The 24,546-nt window shown below is 40.2% G+C and overlaps 1 protein-coding gene across 3 annotated transcripts; it reads left to right on the forward strand.

The window, feature by feature from the left end:
• Positions 1 to 1,331: 1,331 nt before the first annotated feature.
• Positions 1,332 to 20,602, forward strand: eva1ba (eva-1 homolog Ba (C. elegans)). 3 transcript variants are annotated; one of them, XM_061717261.1, is made up of 4 exons: positions 1,332 to 1,640; positions 15,414 to 15,575; positions 17,595 to 17,685; positions 17,775 to 20,602. In XM_061717261.1, exons 3-4 carry the CDS (start codon positions 17,619 to 17,621, stop codon positions 18,203 to 18,205), a joined length of 498 nt encoding a protein of 165 aa, XP_061573245.1. In that variant the 5' UTR covers positions 1,332 to 1,640; positions 15,414 to 15,575; positions 17,595 to 17,618; the 3' UTR covers positions 18,206 to 20,602. The 3 variants fall into 3 exon arrangements, with proteins under 3 accessions (XP_061573245.1, XP_061573247.1, XP_061573246.1); XM_061717262.1 differs by lacking the exon at positions 1,332 to 1,640 and adding an exon at positions 13,900 to 13,972; XM_061717263.1 differs by lacking the exon at positions 15,414 to 15,575.
• Positions 20,603 to 24,546: the final 3,944 nt, after the last annotated feature.

The following is a 24,546-nucleotide window of genomic DNA, read 5'->3' on the forward strand; positions in this document are numbered from 1 at the left end:
ACTTTTGATACCTCTGTCTAAGACCTGCAGGACAGTGGCACTCGAGGACCAGGGTTGCCTACCCCTGGACTAGAGTCTCTTCTAGAAAACTGACAGTTTTTCTAATTGATTTTTAGTAAGTTTCCAGCTTGAAAAGACCTGCGTGATCATTCCATACTGATGGAAAATCATATGCTTAATTCCTCAAGGGTACTGCTATTAACTGGTTTTACACCCAGTTCCCATGTATGTGTTGGGAAAGACAACAGCATTGTTGTCTATTAACTTTGAATGATGTATTTTCAACTAAATTGTGGGTCTGTTTAGTAGCACTGGAAACCTTTCTCCCATCAGAAGTTGAGAAGAATTGAACTTTTTAGTCATTGACCCAATCATCAGCTAAACAAACTCCTGCTACATAGGTGCAAACTAATAAAGCATAAAAAATGTACATGTGGAAAAGACCGTGTCAAAGTAGCTGGATTCATATTTATATTGTAGATTTTAGTTTTAATGTATGGATAATGTGTCATGCACACATAAGTTATTTATAAATTAGAGTTATTTATGGTGTTCCGCTGGGTTCTGGACTGGGACCAATTCTAGTTTCTGTACACATTGTTACTTTGAGCAAAAACATCTGGAAACATTATGTGTATTTCCATTCCCACGGGGTTTTCCTGTGCCGAGCTCTACTTATCAATAAAACTGAAGAAACAAATCAGTTAGAGTTGTTCAGTTGTTGATACATTGACTAATTTCAATAGAGCCCTCTTTAACACTTTAAAGGTTTAGCATTTACTGTCATGAGAGAAGAATAGATCATCTCATATTGTAAGAACAGAAAGTGAAATTTAACTTAAAAAACAAACCAAAAAACCCAACACATTTCTCTACTGTTGTTCACTTATTCCAATCCTGGATTTACATGTTTTGGTGAGAGAAGAAAAGACATATTAGTTTTACTGCAGCTTTACATACAAATGTGAGATCCTTGTTTGTATCATGTTTGTTGTTTTTCTTGTCACATAGTTCTTCACATGTAAAACTCTGGGTAATTTGGCTGAGATTGCCTTTTTTTTTTCAATTTTTCCTTAACAACAAAGGGAAAGACCCCCATACACTCCCACACCAAGCCACAGCACACACACACACACACACACACACACACACACACACACACACACACACACACACACACACACACACACACACACACACACACACACACACACACACACACACACACACACACACACACACCACAGCTTTCCTCCCTCCCCTCTTCCTCTAGCCTGCCCATTTTAGGCTGTTCCTATTTTCATTTTTTTTTCTCTCATTTGAAAGAAGGATAGTAGACAGCTTTTCCTGCTTCTTGTGGACTGGATTCGGGAGAGAGAAAACTCTGTTACTCACTCCGTCTCCAACTTTGAAAGGAAGTTACCACCTCTTCCCCAGACTCCACACATACACACACAAACACACACTTGGAAACTCACAAGGCTCCTCAGGACTGGACCACAGCAGCAACAGTCGTGAAACAGTCTGCACTGCTTGTAACGGTCTTTGGAGGGAAAGAAGACGGAGATTTGCAGTCAACCTGACCCTCTCAGTGTGAAGGTGAACAACTTCAGGAGGACGTTTTCTCTCATTCCTCACTGGTGAGTTTGACGGTTTGTTTCAGGGTCTGTGCTGCAGCAGAGGCTGCTGTGAAACACAGACACAGTAGCCCACTGTTACAGTTGAAATAGTGACATGATCACTATAACTTTAGAAAGATTTGCTTGTGTTTGGAAAAAGTCCCATGCACTATAAAGTTGGATATCTTATTCATGAGCTAATTTTGTTTCTATTTCAGTAAGCTGTGTTAAAAATGACAGAGAAGTAAGAATTTGTAAAAACAAGCAACTTATCCACTCTTGGATGTGATGCTCATGATGACATATCACAGCGTGATACACAATGTTTGTGCACTATCCCTCATCTACATTGATCTAGCATTGCATCCTTGTGTAGTTCTGATAGATATAGTGTGTTTTCAATTGTATTGAACGTACCAGTGCCAGTAAAAAGCTGAAGCAGCACTCGTGGACACAGGACAGGAGAGTCTGCCTTTGACTTCCCTGTGCAGCTGCGCATCGTTGCCTAAGTGTGCAATGATGAAATAGCTGTTACTTTGGTACAGTAAGAACAGACATCTTGTTTTATTTATTTAGTTTTGAGCACAGGATGAGCAGATATATCAGATGTCACAGGATTTTCTTTAAAAACTGCACACTTGTTGCATATGGCTCTGATTTTGGTTCAGTTTTTTACTCATTGAAACATTCTTGGTTGACGGCAGTCGACCATATGCTTCAGCTCCCGTATCTCCCTCTATCTCAGCTGGATGTTTGCGGTTAGCACCTCCTAACAGAGAAAAAGTGAGGCAAGGGAGATGGAGGTGATGTGGGTGGAGACCAGACACTGCTGCCCTCTGGGGTCTCCATTCAATCACACCATGTGAGTGGGGAAGCAGCACCTTTATCTGCACCTCCTACAGCCAATCTGACAACCATCTAGTGAATGAGTGGAAAGCTGGTTAAATACCCCCTCCAAGGCCAGCTGAGAAGTGTTGACTTCTCTGTGACCTCTTCAGGCTGTTTAAGGCAGCAGACTTGCCTTTACCCAAAAGCCCACTGCCTCATTTATCAGTCAGTCAGTCTTATCTGCTCTGAGGATGGTAGTTAGCACACTCTGTTTTCCCACAGGCCAAAGGTCGCTCTCTGATTTGAGTTGCTTGTCAAAACTCCCATGGTACCAATCTGTTTGTTGTGGAGATACAGAAGTTTAGTCAGAGTGTGTAAAGAGGAAAAACCTTTAGCATAGATAACATTACACAAGAAATGACAAGAAACAAACACAAGCCTCTGCAGGAAGGGGGTCAAACTACAGATAGGCTATTGGTAAATATTGTTTAAACAACAGCTAAAAACATGTGTTACAACCAAAAAACGTAATAATGGCCAATAACGTAATAACTGCCAATAACGTAATAATTTTGGCCATTTCAAATGTAATAAGGCCAATAGTGTAATAATGTGCCAATAATGTAATAAAACTTTTGAGCCAATAACGTAATAACTTTTTGCCGATAATGTAATAAGGCATTACATTATTGGCTGGTTATTACGTTATTGGCCTGGTATTAAAAAATTATTACAAAATTATTACATTATCGGCAAAAAGTTATTACATTATTGGCACATTATTACACTATTGGCTTTATTACATTTGAAATGGCCAAAATTATTACATTATTGGCAGTTATTACGTTATTGGCCGTTATTACGTTATTGGTTGTAACAGGGTCTCACTGCATTGAGTTGGCCGGTCAGGTTTTGCATCATTATGTAAAAATCCATTAAAGTTTGAATCGTCTATAAAGAAAAACTTGTAAAAACCTAGAGCAGACATACTGTAAATCAACATGATAAAGGAGATGTTTGGGAGAAGTTGAAAAGGCCAGAATGAAAGTATAATAGTTCCGTCCTCCAGCTCGTCCCACCGGACAAACTTGGACCAGAAACGTGTGCTTACATGTAAGCAGGAGAAGGGTCATTTGAAACCCTTGGTAGCTATATATACGTGAAATCAAATTTGCTACAGCTGTAGTCACAAGAATTTACTTACATGGTAACAACCTTTGAGACCTTGAATGATGGTGGTTTCAGTGTCAAGATGTCTCATTTTGGTTCAAAATGAACAGTTGCCCTGTGAGTTTTTACTACTTTTCAGCAGTCAGAAGAACCATGGTCAAAGAAGGTCATTAATAAATCATTAATAATCCAAACTCTTTAGACACTGAGAAAACAAATGATACCCCACAGCTTTACATTGACAGAACAGAGAAACGATTGTTGTGCACCAGAGACCCCAACCACAAGTCTACACACTGACACACTTTGCACATAATTGTGCTGCACTTCCTATGAGTCAATTAGACTCTCTCTTTGTCCTTTTTATATAACACTGGATCAAGTTCTGTAATGTCAGAAAGTATGTGCATCTGCATTTCGAGAACAGTCAGAAATTACCTCGCTAGACAGCTAGATTTTTGAGAGATTTGCAAGATCAGCATCTTCGAGTTTTGTCTTTGCAACCAGAGGAAAGAGGCTGGGATCCGTGTCCTTCACTAGCAGGAATATCCGTCGCTAGGTGTGATGACAGCCAGTAGAAAGGAAAAAAAGGAAAGTGGGATCTGCAAGATTTAAGAAACTGGCTCGACTCTATGGATGCCATTACTCAAAGTTTGCTTATTATAGACAATAATAGATAGATAGATGGCCCATCTACTTACCTGCCAGGAGAATTTTAGAATTGGCTGGCTTAAGTTTTGGTTTCAATTTCCCCCCATGATTCTTTGGAACAGACCACTGAAAATGTCAAGGAAAATGAGAACACCAGCTCTTTAAAAAGTCCTTCCAGTAAGCCCATCCTAAATTGTACTTACTTTAAAGCTGGATTGCAGACCCAAGAAGGCAGGTTTCCCCACAGACCACCTGGATCGCAATATTAAGTGGGGGGGGTTGGCTGAATACCATTAAACGTCTGGCTCCTCATATTTTTAACATAAACTGTAACTTGAAGTGGACTTTAATCTCACCAGCCTCGTCCAACATCTCACCAACTGTCAGTTTCCAAATCTTGTATTTTTGGGATGTTTGACATATTTTTTTTGTTGGGGTTAAGTTTTGATTCACTGCCTCAAATAGCCCCAAACTGCAAATTTTCTAAAGAAGCACACAACAAAAAGTTATTTATGGAGAGCTGAAAGTGTGTGATAATAGTTTCATGGAGCATGAAGTCATACCAGATCAGACGATCATCAGCAGATCTCTTCCACCCCCAGCTATCGAGACCAACCGAACCAAACAGGATCTTTCAAACATCTGGCTTTTTATTTCCAGCTGTGACTGCTGGTTGTTTTCTCTCCTGTCCAAGCTTCACAGCCACAGATCTGTTTAGGTGTTGATGGATGTGTAACAGGCCGAACCCAGAGAGGTGGGATGAGGTGACGCTCCTGTCTTGGAAACATGCAGGAACACAAATATAGCATCAGCTAACATTTAGGATACACAAATCCATTTGTTTTTTCTGAATTTCATCCAAAATATTTTGAGTGATACTGTACGTGCAGCTGCACACGTGAGAAGAGATGCATGCAAATACTGAAATGCTCTTAAAAGTTCCATTTGAACGTGCACGGACATGAACACCTTTGTTTGGATTTTTATGTAAGTATGTGGATTTGGTACTAAGTGTTATCTCTGCATTAACTGCTGACATACAGTGGTTATTTAGGAGGGAGTAGCTATCTTAAAATCCAAGCAACATACTGCATCTTCTTTATTTTAGCACGGGTCCAAGAATCTTAGTTCTTCATCAGTGATTTATTTTCTGGAAAGTGTTCAGCCTTTGCCTCACTTCATCAGGCTTCGTTGATGTTGTCGGTTCATGCACTGATGCCATGACTTGTGTTCATCTTCTGACCTACCAGCATCCACAATCACTTAGATCATCCTCTCACTGCTGGAACAAATCCAATTTTTTTGCATATCCAACCAGAATCCGATCTTTCCAACTGACAATTTAAAAAAAAAAATTGAAAAAAAACGGAAAAATTTAAATTATACATTGCTACTGATCAGGTCCTTGCTGATATTCCCCTAATCTCCATGGTTGCTATGGTAGCCTACAAGCATGGAATGGCTGTAAACAAACCAAAATGGAGGGTTGGGAACTGGCTTTTATACTCCCACAAATGGTGGCAAATATTTTTACAAGTCACAAAATAAAAATGCACTAGAGACGGCTGCCGGTTCTGTGTCCAACTCTATGCCAGGCAGCTGTCGCCGTCGGTACGTCAGCACAGCAGTGTGTACGGTTCCAGGCATGTTAGCTGTTAGTTATCTGACAGTTAAGGCTTGGAGACGATTTGAAATCCTATTTGAGTGAAATGATCAGTCAGACTGGGAAACAAGTGTGCAAATGTGACTGGAATCACATTTGAAACCACCTTCACATGTGATCTGAATCTGGTATAGAAAAGAAAATCTAGTTTTTGCCTGTTCAGACAGTCAAAAAATCTATCTAGGTTCAATCTGGATATACTAACTGGATATACTATACTACATATTCTTCCTCGTTGCTTCCTGACCTGGCAATTTTACTATGTGATCGTATTCACTGCATAAATGGATTTAACTGGTTCACTGTAAGATACTAAAAGTAAAACAAGACATTTAGCAAAGCAGTTAGATACTAATAGTTTATCTTTTGTTTGTGTTTCTTTTAAAACAATTTTAAACACTTACTGAAGGCTTTATTCACTAGATGCAACAACTGACAACTGTACTGGTTCATACTATAAGGATGCATGCTAATAACAAGCAGCACTGATGTTTCTTTTATTAAGTGTTACTTTCCCAACATTCATCATAGACATGTCATCCTTCTTGTAAATAGAAAAGACAAATCCACAGCTTTAGGTCATTTAATGATGTCCTAAATATATTTATGGATATTTTGCTATGGTTAAGACTTTAAACTAGAGTTACTTCTTCATTCAGACTGTAAAACTATGATTACAGTGTCGTAATGACAGCCTGTGCTGGTGGTAATTTTGAATGAATCTTAGTTAAAGACACTGAATTAGATGCCCTTCAAGCATGCAAACAGCTTTCACTACATTTTCTTTACACAAGGACAGTCGTGTCACAGCAAAACCTCCTACATCTGTAGGAACTGCAGCATATTAGTGAGTAGTTCATTGAGATTTTTCAGGGCCGACTCATAGTAAGAGCAAGCATGTGTTTTGTGTGACAGAGTAATTAGAAAGATCCATGTAACTGATACAATGTGAGATGTTTTCATCCTGCCGGAGGGTTGCTGAGATCGATGACGATGGTGAGATCTCGGCTGGAGCTTAATATACGTAGGATGCTCGGAAGCCCTCTTTACTTCATCTGAACCAGTTTTATCATACAGGAGCACACACAGACAACTTGCAAGTGTCAACACTAGGATATACTGTTAACACACACGTGCGTGCACAATTAAATCCTGTCAGCAAACGTAAACACTCAGCTGTTCCACGCTGACTCCCAACAGCCACATTGCTTGATTTAACTTCATAGTCTCTCAATATCGTCTGTGTGAAGACGGAACGCTGGATAACGCTTCCTGATTTAAATAGTAAGTCATTCAGACTCACATCTGGAACACATCTGGCTCCTATTAACCACTTGCCCTAACAAGGAGCTCAGGCCTGCATCTCTATTACCCTCCTATTACCTGCCACGGCCGACAAAACATGGTCTTCAAATGGCCAGCAGAGCATTTTTCATTCTTTGTCAAACTGACATCACATGTTCAACAATCTTGACTTAAAACCCAAACTTTGTTGAAAAGTACAATGGCTGCAACTAAATAACTGCCTGATTTTTGCAATCTGTGTTTACTCCTGGAAAATGTTAGTCTTTGAAGGAGAAGCTGTTATTCATCGAATCTTTGTTAAATAATGCACATACCCAAAGCTATAAAAGGCAACAGAGCGCTCTTTTGGCTTCATGGAAAACTCAGAAACTAAGTCTATTGGAGTCTACTAAAGAAATCTTACTCTTGCAATGCAGTGATAAGACACGCAAGACTTTATCTGAATTTATTCAAATTAAGACCCACTCAAAAGCGGAAGTTGATAAAAACCGGACCAATTCTAATTTGACTCTTTCAGATGCTTTTATCATCATGGCTGGCTGCTGCTGCAAAGATTAGCGTCGAGTAGGATTTGAATTAGAATCGCCATTATTCAAAAACCTGCTCGTAAAAGCACTTTTTGGTTAGTTAAAGAAGTGAAGGGTTTCTTTGAGAGATGTTGAAGGACTCTTTTCGAGGACCAGTTACGTATTTAATTGTAATTTTCAATGGGCTCTTTCAGCCTGAACAGATCTGACGGCTTTCAGAAGGTCATGAAGATTGGAAACATTTCTGTTTCCAATCCTTCATGGGCCTTCATGGGCTTGTTGAAGACAAGAACGCTAAATTATCACAACAGCCAGCAATAATGAGTCAAAAATCACACTGAAATTCCTTCATTGCATATAAGATGAAGTGAACTACAGTAAGAGTGCGTGTCCCCCATTCTGCTTTACTTCTGCAACATCCTGTAGGGGCATGCACTGGAGGCACAGACTTTGAAATTTCAAGTTACAGCCACATCCGGGGTTTATTACTTTGCAACTTTGTTTTGATGCATATAAACAACAAATGAAAGTACATCTGCTCTCAGCTTGAAGTCCTTTTGTTTGCATTTTTTAAAAGGCTATTGTACAATAAATCTGTTTAAATGGACTTTTCACATTTTAGTGAGTATTTGCACATTATTTGCAGCTGCAGAGTCAGGGGAGGTTTTTGGTGCTCATGTCGCATCTGTGGACCGGATTTCATAGTTAGTTCAGAGAAGGTTTTTCTCATGAGGAATTGCTCATAATCTAATGTAGAAATTAACATAAAAAGGGAGTTGTATAAAAGATAGCTGTGTTGTAGTCAAGTCAAGTTTAAGTTCTTAAAGGAAAAGTCTGAGCGGAGACTATGTCAAGTCAACTTTTTAAATCAAGTCTAATCCAAATGACACAACTGAACATGATTTTAAAGGAGCTTGAGGCTCCTTTTAAGAAATGAGACTCTCTAGCGCCACATTTCACCACGGCGGCCGTTGGGGGTACTGCAGCCAACAGTGAAGCCGGCACGGGAGAACGGGGAGAACGTGCATGCAGCGTCATGTGACGTCACATCCGCAGCCCAGCGCGGGAAAATCGGGACCGACTTGCAGCACATTTTGCAAATAAAAAAAACAGCCTCAAGCTCCTTTAAGTACCTTATGGATTTCTCAATTTTGTAACTTGTTGAAAAATATTTGTTGCCATCTAAAACTGTTGTCAAGGTGACACTGCAGTAAGGTACTTGTTGGCCATGGTCACACTGCCATCATCTGGAAGTGTAGTTTGAAGCCTGTGTGGTTTCCAGAATGATGGAAAGTTTAAACACCTTGGGGCCATGAACAGTCTGAAAATGTGATTTGGTCCTGTCAACAGCTTTACACTGTATGGTTAAAAAATAATAATCCAGAATTAAGACTTTTTCATTAGTTTTATAGGGGCAAGAAAGAACATTTCTCTTCTTCTTTGAACACATATCATTTGTATTTTTATTTATATCTTTTTTTCTGAGAAGAGTGGAGAGCTGCAACTGCAATTGGGATCTGATCCTGTAGTGATACAAAATGTCACCATAGCATTCACATCTTTTTCATTATTTTGCCTCTGCTGGTGTACAGAAGAGATGAATGAAAAGAATGACGCGTGAAGGATTTAAGCCAGAATAATAGGTTGAGGTCTATGAGATGCTTTCAGACCTGCCTTTAGCGGCCACCTTTAACAAACTCATATGTGATTGATTCAGATCCTTCACTCAGACACCGTGGCAGGCCTTGACAACAGGAACGGTGAACTAGCAGTAAGACCAGCTTAAAACCCAAGATCTTAATGTCAAGAACACTCGGGAAGAAATTCACTCGTACTTTTTCCAACCATTCACAACTTTTATAGATCTGAGAAAAAACTCCCCATAACATCCACAAGAAATTGTTTTCAACCCATTCACCTTTATGAATGCTTTTACAGACACCGTAAACAGAGAACTAGCTTTTGGCCACGTTTCTGTTTACCAAGTGGAAAGTGCTCTTTTGGGGAGAACTTGAAGTTCCATTGGGTTTTACAGCTTGGACACAATTCAATGGCTTGATTACAGGTGTTTGATAAATGGTTTGTGAAGCATCCAGAAGATATTTTTGCGATACAGTTTCAGATTCTTTGGCGGTTTGTAGGTTTCTGTTAACGTTTTATCAGCTGTGGGGAGACTGAGAGCCAAGTCCAAGCTCTGAATCAGTGTATTTATTTAAGAGAGATTTGCAGTGTTTTTAAACGTGTCCTGCAAGCAGAAAATGGTGAATAAATGACCCAGGTTAATGGGTTTGATGCTGTGCATCATTAAGTCCAGACCTTTGGTTCAGTAGCACCAACAAAATCAAAGCAGAACCATTTAAATGAACATAATCAAGAGCAAAGACATTTGCTGCTATAAATCCTTATGGCAGCCTTTGTGATCTTGCTCACTGGGGAGAGCATGTGTGTGGACTTAAAACAATAAAATAAGATTAAGTATAAATATCGCTATTTTCATTTGGTCAAATTATATCCCAGGAGAGCAACATTTGTTGCAGCTGAACTGAAATTTGAGGCATTGAAAACATTTCCTCCTCTCCCCTCTTCAGCGTGTGTCATCAAATGAGAAAATAACAAAGACTAGCTCCCATTTGTAATCTGACCTGTTCATGGTTTGTGTATAAATCAAATGTGGCTTGACTCCCTCCATAAATTCCACTGAAGGGTTATGACTTAGCATTCTTCATTGTAGAAGAGCAGTATTTTGGTTGGGTGAAGGTTTGCAACTGTGAGGACTGATGTTAGCTAATATGCCATAGAGCTAGAATTCAGCTTTAAGATGTTAAGTTAGACGCCAGTAACCTAGCTAATGTTTAGTTAGGAGAGGTTCAGTTTGGAATTAGAGGGCATGATGGTACTAAAACAGCATTTATTGCAGTTACAAATTACCTCAATGGTCTACTGTATACGAAAAGATCCTCCTTGAATTTGGAAAAGATGGAGAAGTGAATCTGTGACAGTTGAAGTTACTGCTTATGGCCTCTGATGAGAGTCTTGTGCCTTCATGGGCCCTTTTAGATCTTACTTCTGCATTTGACCTTATCCACCACAACATCTTATAAGGACTTTAACATTTCATTGTGATCAAAAGTCATTTGGTAGATTCCAGATTGTAAACTTAAATAATGTGTTCCCTAGATGTACCAGAAATATGTATGTATGGTGTTCCACAGGGTTCAAGAATATGACCTGTTCTGTTCACTTTGCATATGCTTTCTTTGAGTAATGGCATCAGGAATTGTGATAGGTGACATTTTTGCTGATACCCAACTGTGTGTAAAGCCTGATCGAAATCAAATCGGGCACTGAAGGCACAGGTTTCTATCTTTAAATTCAAACAAACCAAGGTTATTGCATTTCTCCAAAATACCACAGAAATTCCTTTTCCAACCATTTCCTGATTCTGAATGGCTTTTACTGTTACATAAAGGACTCTGAGAGTTGTTTTCTGACCAAGTCTTCATTTTACATATCAAGAGGGGTTATTTTTCATTTCCAATAATCCTACCAAAATGAAAAAAACCTGTCCATGTGACTGCCAAATCAACACTGCAGTGCCATTTTATTGTTCTAATATATCCCTGAAAATCTTTACTGAGCCAAAACGCTGACGCAAGAGTAATAACTAAAAGGAGATCAAATTTATAGTTTCCCTTTCCTTTTGGCTTGATTGTGTTCCTCTTTTTTGTTAGTCACTTTGGATAAAAGCATCAGTCAAATATAATGTAATGTAATATTTCTACTTTGTTTGCATCTCTACATTGGCAACTTGTAAAATTAGATGCTTCTTTTCACATACAAATCCCTCAGTGGCCAGCCTCATTGTGCCCTGCTACCACACATCATCATCTATTTGGTTTTAGATTGCAGGGTTACTTGTGGTTCTTGGTATGTAAAGTGCGGGGAAGGACACAGCAGCTTTCAGGCTCTTTTCCTGTTCCCAGTATGAAACTGGACACTGACAGTGTCTCTTCTTTTAACACCAAACTTTAAAACTTTCCTATTTCAATTAGGGTGCCAGTTTTTAGGTGCCGTCAATCCGGCTCATCGTTTTCCTGTTTTGCATTTGTGCTTTGCTCTGCACACTGCTGTACAGATAAACTTGGGTTGCGCTGAGGTGATAAATCACCCAGATGACATCTGTATACAGTAAACAGCTCAGTCATTGTGTCTTGTTTATTTTAGACAATGGAAAATGATGCTGAAGGAAGCATCTGACCTGGATGTTGTCCCTACAGAAAGGGATAGGCCTCGTGAAAAGGAAGAGCACTTGCGGTTATCTCGAAGCGGATGACAACAAAAATACCATTCTGCATTTGGAGTTTCTCTTCCACAGAGGTCCTCAGTCCAAACCAAAGCAAACAATTCCAGTCAGAAATGGCTCATGACCTTCCCAGGCCACAACAACAAAACAAACTCTGCTTATGTGGGCCTCGGCTGCGACCCTGACATAAATAGCCCATTGCTGACCGATGACTTTCGTAGAGCTGAGCCTGTCGTTTACTAAGACAGTTACTGTATATTCAGTTTTCATTTTGATATTGAAATATATTTTTCCCAGAGTTAAGACTGGATTGGTTAAGGGATTTCTGACAGTGTGCAGCAGGAAGCCTGAGAGGCTGACCTGAGGATATGAGGCCAGGAAAGAGCAAGTGATAAGCCGATAGTGAGAAAAAATAGGACTAAACATTTACATCGCAGGACGTCAAGGATTGTGGAAATACGTGAAGAAGTGCTGGTGGGCGTTTGAATGGATTATTGGAAAATTTGGTTTCGGCTGTGTTATATATTTAATTTAGATAGTTTTGAAGCGAAAATGTAAAGTAGAATTTCACAGATGCAATTTAATGTTGTTTTGACTGAGACAAAAAAGAAACGTTTTCGACAACAACTACTTCCCAGAAAGAGCAGTCTAAAAACCTTTACCAGCTTTTTATATTGTATTCATTTATTTTTATAAATGATTCATTTGTCCACACATGCTATGTGAACTAAAACTAGAGTTGATATGTGACCACGATTAGAGGATTAATATTTTCTTTCATAACATTCGCCAGTCACTTAATAAAATACACCATCTATTTGAGTTAAATATTAAGAAATGAGATGATAAAAGAAGCCCCAAGTGCATGACCATTTGTCATAATGAAGGTCTCACTTTTAATGCTGAAGGCTAGGCCAAGGCCTGAAACAGCAAGTCAAGCTGAGTCACTAGGAAAAAATGACTTGTAGTTGAGTAATTTCTGACAGAACAAGCTGTAGCCGGGGCAGAGCCGATCTGTTAATAGTTTCCTCACCTAGGTAAAACAAAAACAACAAAACAACAGAGCGGGGTAATTAGTGTTTTTTTGACACATTTAAACAGATCTCCAGTTATGTTTAAGTACCGGTAATAGATCTAATAGGCCCTGAAACAGGTTTACAGCATTCCAAGCCAGAGCCGGCGCTATCCTGTCATTTGCCTTGACCTTGGCCCGAAGAGGGACTGATGTCATTTGAGCCATTCACTTTATTACCCCCGAGACAAAAACACAATATCTCATTGAAAGCTTGTTTTTTTTCTTTACTTTTTTTTAACACAGCTTGGATAAACTTTAATAGATTCCACTAGCCCTCGCGAGGGGGAGATTGGCTCACTCATTACTTTGAAAAAAACCAAAAGAAACAGTGGAAATCAGCCAACATCCTAAAGTGTGGCACTGAGACAAACTGCCATCATCTTCCTCCCGCCAGGGCCATCGAGGCAGCATGATGCCAAACAGCGTCTCTTCTGTCACTCACGTCCCCCTTAACACTGTCTTAGTCAGGCGCTGCTGCTCGGAGTGAACAGGATCTGCAAGCAGTCAGCAAAGTCAAAATGTGCCCAGGAATGCACAGGCTCTGCTAAAGCAACTGCAGCTAAAGCAACTGCAGCTGGCAGAGGAGCTTTTCCTACTCCAGGGTACACGTTAGAAAACATGACAGTTCAGCACTTTTTTTTTTTATAGCACTTAATTCCTCACCTGGCAGGTACAGCAATAACCCAAGGGGGTGTACTAAATATTATGATGGGACTGTGGAGCTCACTTATGTTTTTTCGTTTGTTTGTTTTATCACTTTTCAGACCTGGCGGCTGTATCCATTTGTTATGTATCCAGTTGTGATGGCAACAAGTAAATTGGCAAGAAAAAGTATGTGAACCCCATAGAATTGACTGGTTTTCTGCTTTAATTTTCTGTACAATGTGATGTGATCTTCATCTATGTCACAAGAGAAGGCAAATGCAATAAACTTAATCTGATAACACAGAAGCAGTTGGAATTTCTTTATTTAACACACTCATCAAGATTAAGATGAACTGACCTTCATCAGGCTGGAGAAAAGATATGAAATCATCTAAATGTTTAGGCAGCCATCAGTCCACTGTTAGACAAAATTTCCATAAGTGGTACTCTGAAACATCCCCGAGGGTTGTTGCACACCTGCAATGTTAATTTCTGGAAAAGCACTTTGGCAATCTGCAATACTACTGGAAAATGTTTTTTTGAGTGATAAAGCCGAGGGGTCCCTGTTTGGGAACTATACTTGCCACTATGTATGCTGCTGCTGCAAAACGTTTACTGAAGTCAAAACATCATTGCTGTGGTGAAGTGTGCAGGAGGAAACATCATGACTTCACCTTGCTCCACTTGCCCCAGGGCTTGGCCCACTTATTGTTGTTGAGGAGAAAATTCACCTCCAAGTTTACCAAAATAACAGTGTGAGGTGGCTGTTCGCCAGCGGAAGCTTGGTGGAAGTGGAATGACGCTGCAGGACGATGAAGGAAATCTGCTACAAAATGACCTCAGAAAAAGAAAATACCTTCTTGTAGTGGCCGCCTCAGAGCTCAGACCTCAACCCATCAGCGATGCTGTGAAAAAAACCTGGAGATCCATTCACACCAGGTATCAAAAATGGGTCCGAGCTGAAGCCGTTCCAGGAAGTGGAATAGTTAAATAATTGCCCCTGTAGGAAATTTTAGCCAGAAAAACATATCATCGGCTTAAGCATATTGTGATTGGCCTTTAATTTGCTTTAGATGAAGATAAGATTGCATTTAATGACAAATTAAACTAATGAGTTCACATCGGCCTGAGCTCTGAGCTCTGATGCGGCCACTCCATTGTGGACATTTTTCCATGATGTAACTTTATAAATTAAGTCAAGTGGAAGTCTTCATGAATGAAACACTTACCCACAAATTGTGAGGGATGGCTTTCACCATTTAGGAAACATAAAAAGCTACTTTTGGTCCAGGTTTAATAAATTTAACTCAAAGAGAAGATTTTGAGAACAGTCACTTCCCCTGGAGAACAAATCTAAACATGAAGTCTTTTTTTACTTTGTTTTTTTAGTACTTTAGTCTCTACCTGGATATCCCCATGCTTTTGCAACTTAAATACATTTTAGCCTGTGTGGACACAGCTGAAAGACTAATAGCTGAGAAGCCGCCTATCCCCAGCCTCTCGCTGGAGCGCATATTCTGCGATAGGCCCGCCGTTGTTTGCGTTGCAAACGCTTCAGTGAGTTTGAGTCTAATGTAGCTTGACGTCTGAATGTGTGTTTCTGTGTGTGTGTTTGCTCTTGTCTTAGGGTGGCCAAATGAACTGTTCAGCCTGAGGACCAAAGATCACGGGCCTTGAGCCAACAGCAAGAGAGGGAAAGAAAGGAGCGTGGACATTTTGCATTCGTTCTACTGCTTCTCTTTGCATTATGAGCTGGGACTGAGTACTTGCTTTGTGGTTTCATTTCGTGGTAAGTTTTAGACTTAATCTTTACTCCACTTTGTACCTACTTCTTCTTTTACAGGAGAATGTTTTGCTCTGTTATAAAGTTCATCAGTGGACCACATTTGTATGTGGTTTAAACATGTGGTTTTTGCTGTGATTTTTCTAAAAGCGGCGTCAACAACTCAGCATAAATGCTCCATAAATCACTGAGGTTCTCATATCACGATGCAGATCAAGCACTGAAGTTATCAGTGGGTTGCAATTTAGAGGTAAATGCAAACATAAACATGTGGTTTGTGTAATTTGAAGACATCCATATGATCCGTGCACAGGCATTGTGACATGTGGTTTGACTTAAGAAACAGTGCACATAGGTTAGAGTGGGAGGGCTTCACAGTTCGTCATCATTTCACACGAGAAGAATGTTTTTGTTTTTTTTCCACATCCTGCCACAACATGAAGCACATGTTAAAGAGGACTGGTGCCAGCCTTATAGCCGGAGGGATTCAAGTCCTTTACTGTTGGACTGGTACACTTTTCTGGCGCCACTGATGTTGCAACATAATGATGTCATGAAGGTGAAAGGTGAAGTTGGAAACTGTTGAGGAAAATGGCAGAGCATCGGAGAAAAGCCAGAGTCAGCAGGAGAGTGCCACAGGGGGGAAGAGGACAGGAGCTGGAAAGGTTAACAAATGAAATACAGAAAGGCCCATCAGTACAACGTCACCCTGCCACGATGCTCCAAGCAAGATTGGAAACAGCTTTGTTTCTCCTAAAGACAAAAGCCACTGAGTGGGGCGGTTGTATTGAGGTTACATCGAGGATGATAGCAATAACGGTTTTGATAGAACAAAGGAAAAAATCAACTGCATGGTTCCACTGGCTTTTCTTTAAGAAAGACTTCCTAGGGAGTGTCCTGGTCATGACTGCACGTAGGAATGGACACGAACACAATAGAGCCCGTCAGACTGACAGGATGCTAGGAGGATAGACCACTTAAATGTCAGGGACACAACATTCAAAACAATACAACACACTGGCCTTTTCCTCTGGGTTTCACAAATTGATCTGGAAGGTCCATCGGAAAGGAAGGAGCCCTTTGTGGCCACGTGGAAACCTGACTTTTGACCTCATTTATCGAGGATTGTCATGGTTCAGAGAGAGAAGCGGAGGCATGGTGCCATGTGCCAAACGCATTATGATGATGCGACTTGAAGCCGGCATTTCAGAGGGACACAGAGGAGCTTTTGTTGGAAACTTGAGGGCCTCATCCCACCCATCCAGAGGGAGGCACACGAAGAAGAAGTCCGTGGGTTTGACATTCAGGAGCTGCAAGAGACAGAACACTGGAGGAATGGAGATCGGGAAAACTTTTCTCACTTTTTAAATACCCGTGAGAGCTTTGGTTGGGTATTGAGGTGTATTATATGACGGAGTAGGATTGGGCGATATTTTACCGTTCACGATATACCGTCAAAAAAATTCCCCACGGTAAGAATTTATCATCTCGCGGTAAAATTCCTGTTGATGACGTTTTTGTGTAAAGCTGATTTATGGAAGGAAGGAAGGAAGGAAGGAAGGAAGGAAGGAAGGAAGGAAGGAAGGAAGGAAGGAAGGAAGGAAGGAAGGAAGGAAGGAAGGATGGAAGGAAGGAAGGAAATGAGCCTGAAAGAAAGAAAGAAAGAAAGAAAGAAAGAAAGAAAGAAAGAAAGAAAGAAAGAAAGAAAGAAAGAAAGAAAGAAAGAAAGAAAGAAAGAAAGAAAGAAAGAAAGAAAGAAAGAAAGAGAAAGAAAGAAAGATAAATTCCCATTGATGACGTTTAGTAGTATTAAATATCTTTTGGAGCAGTGATTTGGGGGCTCCAAAGACTGAATGTGGTGATAGATTTATAGTTAAAAAGGTGGAGTTGAATTGTTTTTTTTTTATCGTCATTTTTATCGTTTTCGGGATAAATGTCAGAAATTATTGTGATAATTTTTTTAGTCCATATCGCCCATCCCTATGACGGAGTCAAGCTGAATGTGGTTTGGCACATGTTTTTCAGGTCTGAAAGAGTGAAGACAAAATCATGGATGTCAAGAAAAAAGAAATGGACCTCCTAAGCAACAGCATAGCTGCATTAGCACACATCAAAGGTAAACCTTCTGCATTTTTCAGAACTAAGAATAATACATTCATCATCTTTCCAAATCTAATTCTTTCCAATGTCTTGAACCAATTCTAGCAAATCCAGAGAGCTTCGGTCTCTACTTTGTACTGGGAGTGTGTTTCGGCCTGGTGCTGACACTTTGCCTCCTGGTCATCCGCATCTCCTGTAAGCCGAGGACCAACATCGCCTCCTCCACGCCCGAGAAGAAGCACTTGAAGGACATCAGTGAGGAAGACGAGGAGAGCGACGATGACGAGGACGAGGAGGGAGACGACGTGGAGGCAGCTCTGCCGCTGCCCAGCACTGAAATCCCCGTGGGGAATCACACCACCCAGTCAGACGGGACTCTGAGCGTCAACGTGTTCACTTCGGCTGAAGAGCTGGAGCGAGCGCAGCGGCTGGAGGAGCGGGAACGCATCATCCGGGAGATCTGGAGGAACGGCCAGCCCGACATCCTGGGGACAGGGACGGGGACGGGGACTATTGGAAGAGTGCACTATTACTAGGATGAACTAGGCTTAAAGGGGAACTCTGCCAGCTCTGTGGAGGAGCTATGAGACTGTTGGGAGAGCCCAGTGTACTTGACACCCGGAAACTTCGTCATTGTGCCACACAAGATATATTTGGCTCTGACAGAGCTGAACTTTGAGATATTGCACTTCCTCCGTAGCATCTTAGACTATTTTCAACTGCCTACACTTAAATGAACCAAGATGTGTCTTAATGGCTACTTTACTCCCACGGTGTGTTATGATCATGGGAGCAGAAGGACTTCTTAGAAAAATCAGTCTATTAAAACATGTAGTGCTTAATGTCAGAAATATATCGAACATTGTGTTTTTGATAAAATGAAATGTACCCAAGAAAAAATACACAAACAAAAAAACCCTGGCTTGGGCTGTTACAGATTGGGGAATCAGAAAAATACAGTATTACGTAAAAGCACTTAAATTGGTGTCTTTAATTTATGTACACATTCATGAGATAAATGCTTTCAGGTATAATTCCACCAAAGGAAATGACAAAATTAAAAAGTTTAACTGAAATAGACTAAATTTAAACTGTTCCTCTTCATAATGCCAGACAGTTGAGGAAATGAAAGGGAGCGCTTATCCTGTGTCACTTGTAATTTCTTAGTGCCCCTCATATGGGCCTAAAAGCTCAGACAAATACAGTTTTATAATAAAATCTCTGGGAAACCCCCCAAAACTCTGGTGATGGTTGTTTTTATAAGCCTGATCAAGTCAGACAGTTGGTCTGTAAGGGAAGATTTCCTGATAACAGAGAGGAATGGACGGATTCTTTAAAAGTATGGAAGAGCGTTCACGTATTGGTAGATGCATGACAAGCACATCCTCAGTTGCAGCTTTCAGAGATTTGCTGCTTTTACTCCTGTAATCGTTCCAACACAAAACCACCAATAAGTCCATCAGTGCAGCATAAAATATGCCTTATTGCAGTGTTAATAGAAAAAAAACAGGTTGTTCGCCCTGCAGCCTTTCGCTTCAGTCATTGTTCAGATCAGATATCTGAATACACTTCAACACAACACCTGGTGCCTTAGGATTCATTCACCTGCTGATGACACCATCACACCGAGGAGCTCCACTGTTTCCTCCCACACGGCTACCCTATGGCTGTTTTAAACACATCATGTAAAGCAGATGCTGGCTTTTGTGTGATGATGTTTCTTACATGCTTTAGCTGAGGCTCCGCAGGCTGCTCCTTGTGTTCTTCAGTCAATCAACGGCCCTTCATGATTTCTGAAAGATGGATGCCAGGCCTTCTTCGGGGATCCTCTGACTTTTTTGTACTTCAGTATTGTTTTTGACCAAAAAAAGTGTTGTTTTCATGTTTATGGTACTGCAGAGTAAATAGTGAGAGGAATTTCATCGAGCAACAACAAAAACAACAGTGTTCCTGAGCAAAAACTCATGTAGAGGGTGAATCACAATGACTTTACTGTCTCAAGATTTATATAACTGGGTTTACATGAAATGTTTCCAACTGCTGCTGCTGTTTTTTCTACAGCTTTTAGTATTATTATTAGCATCTCCAAGTTGTTTATTCATGTTGAAATATCATTTTCAGTTTAATTTGAAGGAGCATTGGATTACTTTCAGGAAGTGCCTTCTAGGTCTTGCTGTCATCCATCCCAACTATTGACACAAGAAAACCCAGAGCGATGCTGCATTCAGGTGCATGTTGACAATGCTGCCATATTATTACTAACTTTGAACCCAGTTTGGTTTGAGGTAGAAAAGATGTCCTCAGGAAAAGGGGACCTACCACGAAACCATGACTGGAGAGAAGGAGAAACCGTGTGTGAGGAAAGTAAATATCTGATTTATCGTTCGAATTTATGAGCGATAAAGCCACACCGTCACTTTGGCCAATTATTTTCAATAAGCCGTGACTTAAAACAACTTTTAAAGACTGAACTTTCAAACGTGCACCATTCTATAGCCCTTTCGCAAGGCAGGTATCATTTGTTCCTTCAATTCTGAATGTAGCATAACTTCGTACTATCTTGAGGTCACCTCTTGTTACATTTTTGTATTGCTTAATGGCTTAATGGTCTCACATTAACAACAATAAAATTAGCTCACATAGCTACAGTGAACATCAAGGCAGATGTGATGAAGAGACTCAATAAAGTCATGAAAGAAGGAAGATGGAGAAAACTGTAGGGGGCGCCTCTGAGCTCAAAGTTCTACATGTTTCTATGTCTTGCTTTTATGCAATTTATAGAGTTGTGTGTTTATAAAGTTGTTTTTTTGTTTTTCTCATGTGTGTCAGACTGCCAACCCTGCTGTCTCTCTAGCATTCCTTCCAACTTCTGTTTGCTATTTTTTGCTCTTATGCAACTGATGCTTGCTGCCAATAAATGTTCCTAACTTTTACACTTGACTGTAAATGCTTGTTGCTGACTATACTGCTCCTGTAAATCTGCTGCCAGATGTTATTCCCGTTCCTTCCAGTCAGCCACAACAGTAAAACCACTGAACACAAGTTACATTTGAACATATGAAGTGTGATGTTCTCTTGGCATTTTGCCAATGTGGCGTTGGTCCGGGCTTCGCTGCAGATCAGGTAAAACACGGTAGAACTCTCAAAGGTCTAGTCTCAGTTTTTGCAGGGTTCTGCAGGCCGAACCAGAGAGTTTCCACCCCAGGCAGGGCCAGAGCTGCTTCAGCTACTGCCTTTGTTGTTGACCTTTGTTGTGTGTGCAGTATCTGGGTTTGTGAGTTCCTCCAGGAGCCTTTTCTCTTGTGTGCATTATATTTTCTGGCCTAAACTGGTTTAGCTATCATACTGTGTTGCTTTTTTTAGTTCCTGTAGACTTGATTTTCTAGTAGGACAATGTTGTACACTGGGTTTATAAACATGACTTCATCCACAGCTCATTAACGTAATTACCTTCCTGTAAAATCGACTGCATCGGAAACTCAGCATGTGTCGAGTTGGACACAAGGTCGCTAACAATTTTCACATTTTCTTCCGACTTCTTTTATTACATTTGGAGTAGCTTTGTCTTTTTCCTGGTTTTGCTTCTTCTTCTACATCTGTGCTGCTGTTTCTTTACTTTCTGCTTGTTTAACTCCTTGTCCATGCATTTATGGTTGCCAGTAATTGATCACTAAGTTTGTTGACTGAGGTTGAGTTGAATGACCAAAACCAAACCAGGACTGGCCCCATGTCCAACAGCAAATGAACTCTACATAAATAGTCAAAGTATGTTATCTTCACTCCCTAAACTCTGTTGCTCGGCTCTGATACTTGCAAAGAACAACGATGTTGGCGTTTGGATGACCAAGATCAACTTTGAGAAATGAATCGGCTCCACGTGAGCTGGCAAACCGAAACGTGGGTTAGCCGCCAATAAAGACTTACTGAAACGCTGATGAATTGGCTTCACTGGGGTGAATGTTTGTACTGGACATCATCACAAGTCTATCCATGGCGGTCTGGTGATTTACAAGAAATGAGGTATAAATTCTTGGCACATAAGTAAAAGCCACACGAGGGGGGAAAACTTACTAAATTCTCATCAGTGTATGGCATGTGTCAACATTCCTCCTGTCAGCCTTTCTGGTGCCAGAAACCTCTTATGTCCTTGTACTTAAGATGCTGGTGTAGTTGCAGGGCTGGGGGCGGGGTGATGGAAGCAATGCTTTCTGGAGTCGTCCTCAGAGCACAATCAGACGGGGGGGTCAGGTTTGTTTTCGCTCTGCAAAGCGTCCACTGAGGCCTTGGAGAAACCTCCCATGTGGTGCTTCAGTGGCTTTGACATACTGTAGTGGAGTCTATTAAGCTGTTTTATAGTTGTAGTGTTATACACCAAAATTGTGTTTAGCATGTTTTGTATTCTAATGAGACATGTTGAAGTGACACACTATCTGGCTGAAGTAATACTTGTCTTCCATTGATATGACTTGTTAGGAATGGGCGATATTTTACCGTTCACGATAAACCGTCAAAGAAATTCCCCACGGTAAGAATTTGTCATCTCGCGGTAAAAACGATAAATTCCCGTTGATGACGTTTTTGTGTAAAGCTGATTTATGGTTCTGTGTTAAATCGACACACAACGTACGTGAAGGAAGGAAGGAAGGAAGGAAATGAGACAGAAAGAAAGAAAGAAAGAAAGAAAGAAAGAAAGAAAGAAAGAAAGAAAGAAAGAAAGAAAGAAAGAAAGAAAGAAAGAAAGAAAGAAAGAAAGAAAGAAAGAAAGAAAGAAAGAAAGAAAGAAAGATGGTATTTTTTTATCGTCATTTTTATCGTTATCGGGATAAATGCCAGAAATTATCGTGATACATTTTTTAGTCCATACCGCCCATCCCTATGACTTGTATCTGATTTATTTTGGTCAGGGTTCTCTGGACGCAGAAATCCAGTTGCCAATCTTCAGATTGAAATTGTGTCACCATATGTGCTCCTGGATCGCATGTATATCTGATACCATGTTGCCATGCAACATGGGTGAGAGTGGAAATGTGAGAGTTGGTGCAGGCTTCTGTTTCTGCTTCTGCTGAGCGCTGCGCGATAGCGGAGGCATGCAGAAATTCTTAAGCAATAGTGGAGGAAATCGACATAGTTTTTCCTCAGAGCAAAAAATTCAAATTGATTTTACATGATGAAAATTTGGACGGATGCAAATTTGATTTGATGAGTTGATCTTTCTGACAGAGGTGCACTGTTCACACACTTTCATTTTTCTCTAATATCTGCTCGGATAACCTTTTTTACAAAAAAAATTTTTTTTATGACATTTGAGCTCCAAAACGTTTCGACACTCAGTTTTCGGTTCTCCCTACAGACTCATCTCAGTTGTTTAAAATTCCATCAGTGTTACAGCTCACTGTGTTGAGCTTTCATCGCCTGGGACTGACAGAATTACATTTGTTCAGAGTAAGTTAAATATTTGTAAGCTGTTTATTATGATATATTACTGTCCCTGCGGTAAAATAGTAACCCCCGTCATTGCTGAAATTATTAACCCCTGAAGAGGTCAGTGGAAAGAATTACATAATCTTGAGCACGCAGAGCTGTACAGAAAGGGCATTGACTTTCACTATCTTTTAAAAATGGACATTCCTGCACCACCAGCTCATCCTCTGTTGGGTGCAGATCCACCCTCATTTCTTCATTCCTTGTCTCAAGAGGGAACATGCTCTTAATGACCATTATTCAGCAGAGTATTTGAGAATAGTGCGTTCCTGTGGACATCTCAGAAGCACCCAGGCCCCGATGGGCGCCAGCTGTCGTCCAGATGTGGTTCAACTGTATAAAACTACGAGGAACACGATGCGACCGTCGCTACCATCACCATCATTAGAAGCCAGAACCAAATATCTACACCATGTTGTAGGGATGACAGGGTTTAAATAGAGTCAATCATGTTTTTGTTTTATTTTTCAAAGGCTCTAGACGCGACGATGATGAGTGCAAAAAATGTTATTCAATTCCCACGCTTTCTGCATCCAAAGGCATGAGTCACTGTGTTCTGGGTTTTCAGAGTGAGTCAATTTTGCTGGGTGACACGAGTTGCCTTTCCTACTTTACTGCAAGAATGACACCAAACTCCAAATGGCTCAAAGTTCATGTCATCACACCTCTGAGTTACTCTCGTCCAAAGGCAATATCCATTAACATGAGAACTTTACATGAATATTAAATATCAACAGAGTTGCTCTTCTTCTCCTGCTCAAAAATAACTTTGTTACTGAGAGATAAGCTTTGCCAGGTCACTTCCATCAGTCCTGCATTCGCTGCAAAGTTTTTCACTTCTTTTTCTGCAGAAGTTATTGCACAGTGCCATCCAGTGGATACATTCAGAATTACATACATACACAGATGAATGAGATTAATCTTCTAATTTGATGATTTCTTGTATATTTTAGTACATTATATATATAATACATTTATTCTTGGAATCATTGACAGATTTAGTCATTGTTTGCCAAATGTATTGATGCAATGAAGGTGGATATGTCCTAACGTGATGCACATGGCTCATTTGGGCGGGCACAACTGTGAAGACTAAATGGACCACACTATATATATTTGGCTAAATTTGAAGAATCAAATATTAAAAACTGCAGTCTTCAGGAAGATTAAATACACTTATAAATGACTGAACTGCAGAATAAGAATTGTTTGTTTGTTTTAAATAGTTCACAGGATCACATAAAGCATTTAGAGGGAAAAAGTGAAAATGAAAATGCAAACGTTATAAGAAAAAAATAAAATAAAATATGATGCTCACAGGAAGCCTTTATCCTTCAATGCCACCATTTTAAAGGAGAATACAGACGTATAAGAGGTATAAGGTGTCAAAATGTCA

This window comes from Cololabis saira, chromosome 3, assembly GCF_033807715.1.
Source record: "Cololabis saira isolate AMF1-May2022 chromosome 3, fColSai1.1, whole genome shotgun sequence".
Taxonomy (NCBI): domain Eukaryota; kingdom Metazoa; phylum Chordata; class Actinopteri; order Beloniformes; family Belonidae; genus Cololabis; species Cololabis saira.

Excerpts from the sequence above, each read along its gene's own strand:
- eva1ba (XM_061717261.1), top strand. The coding sequence starts at position 17,619 with ATGGATGTCAAGAAAAAAGAAATGGACCTCCTAAGCAACAGCATAGCT. Across the intron at positions 17,686-17,774 it reads TGCATTAGCACACATCAAAG|CAAATCCAGAGAGCTTCGGT; the intron begins GTAAACCTTCTG and ends AACCAATTCTAG.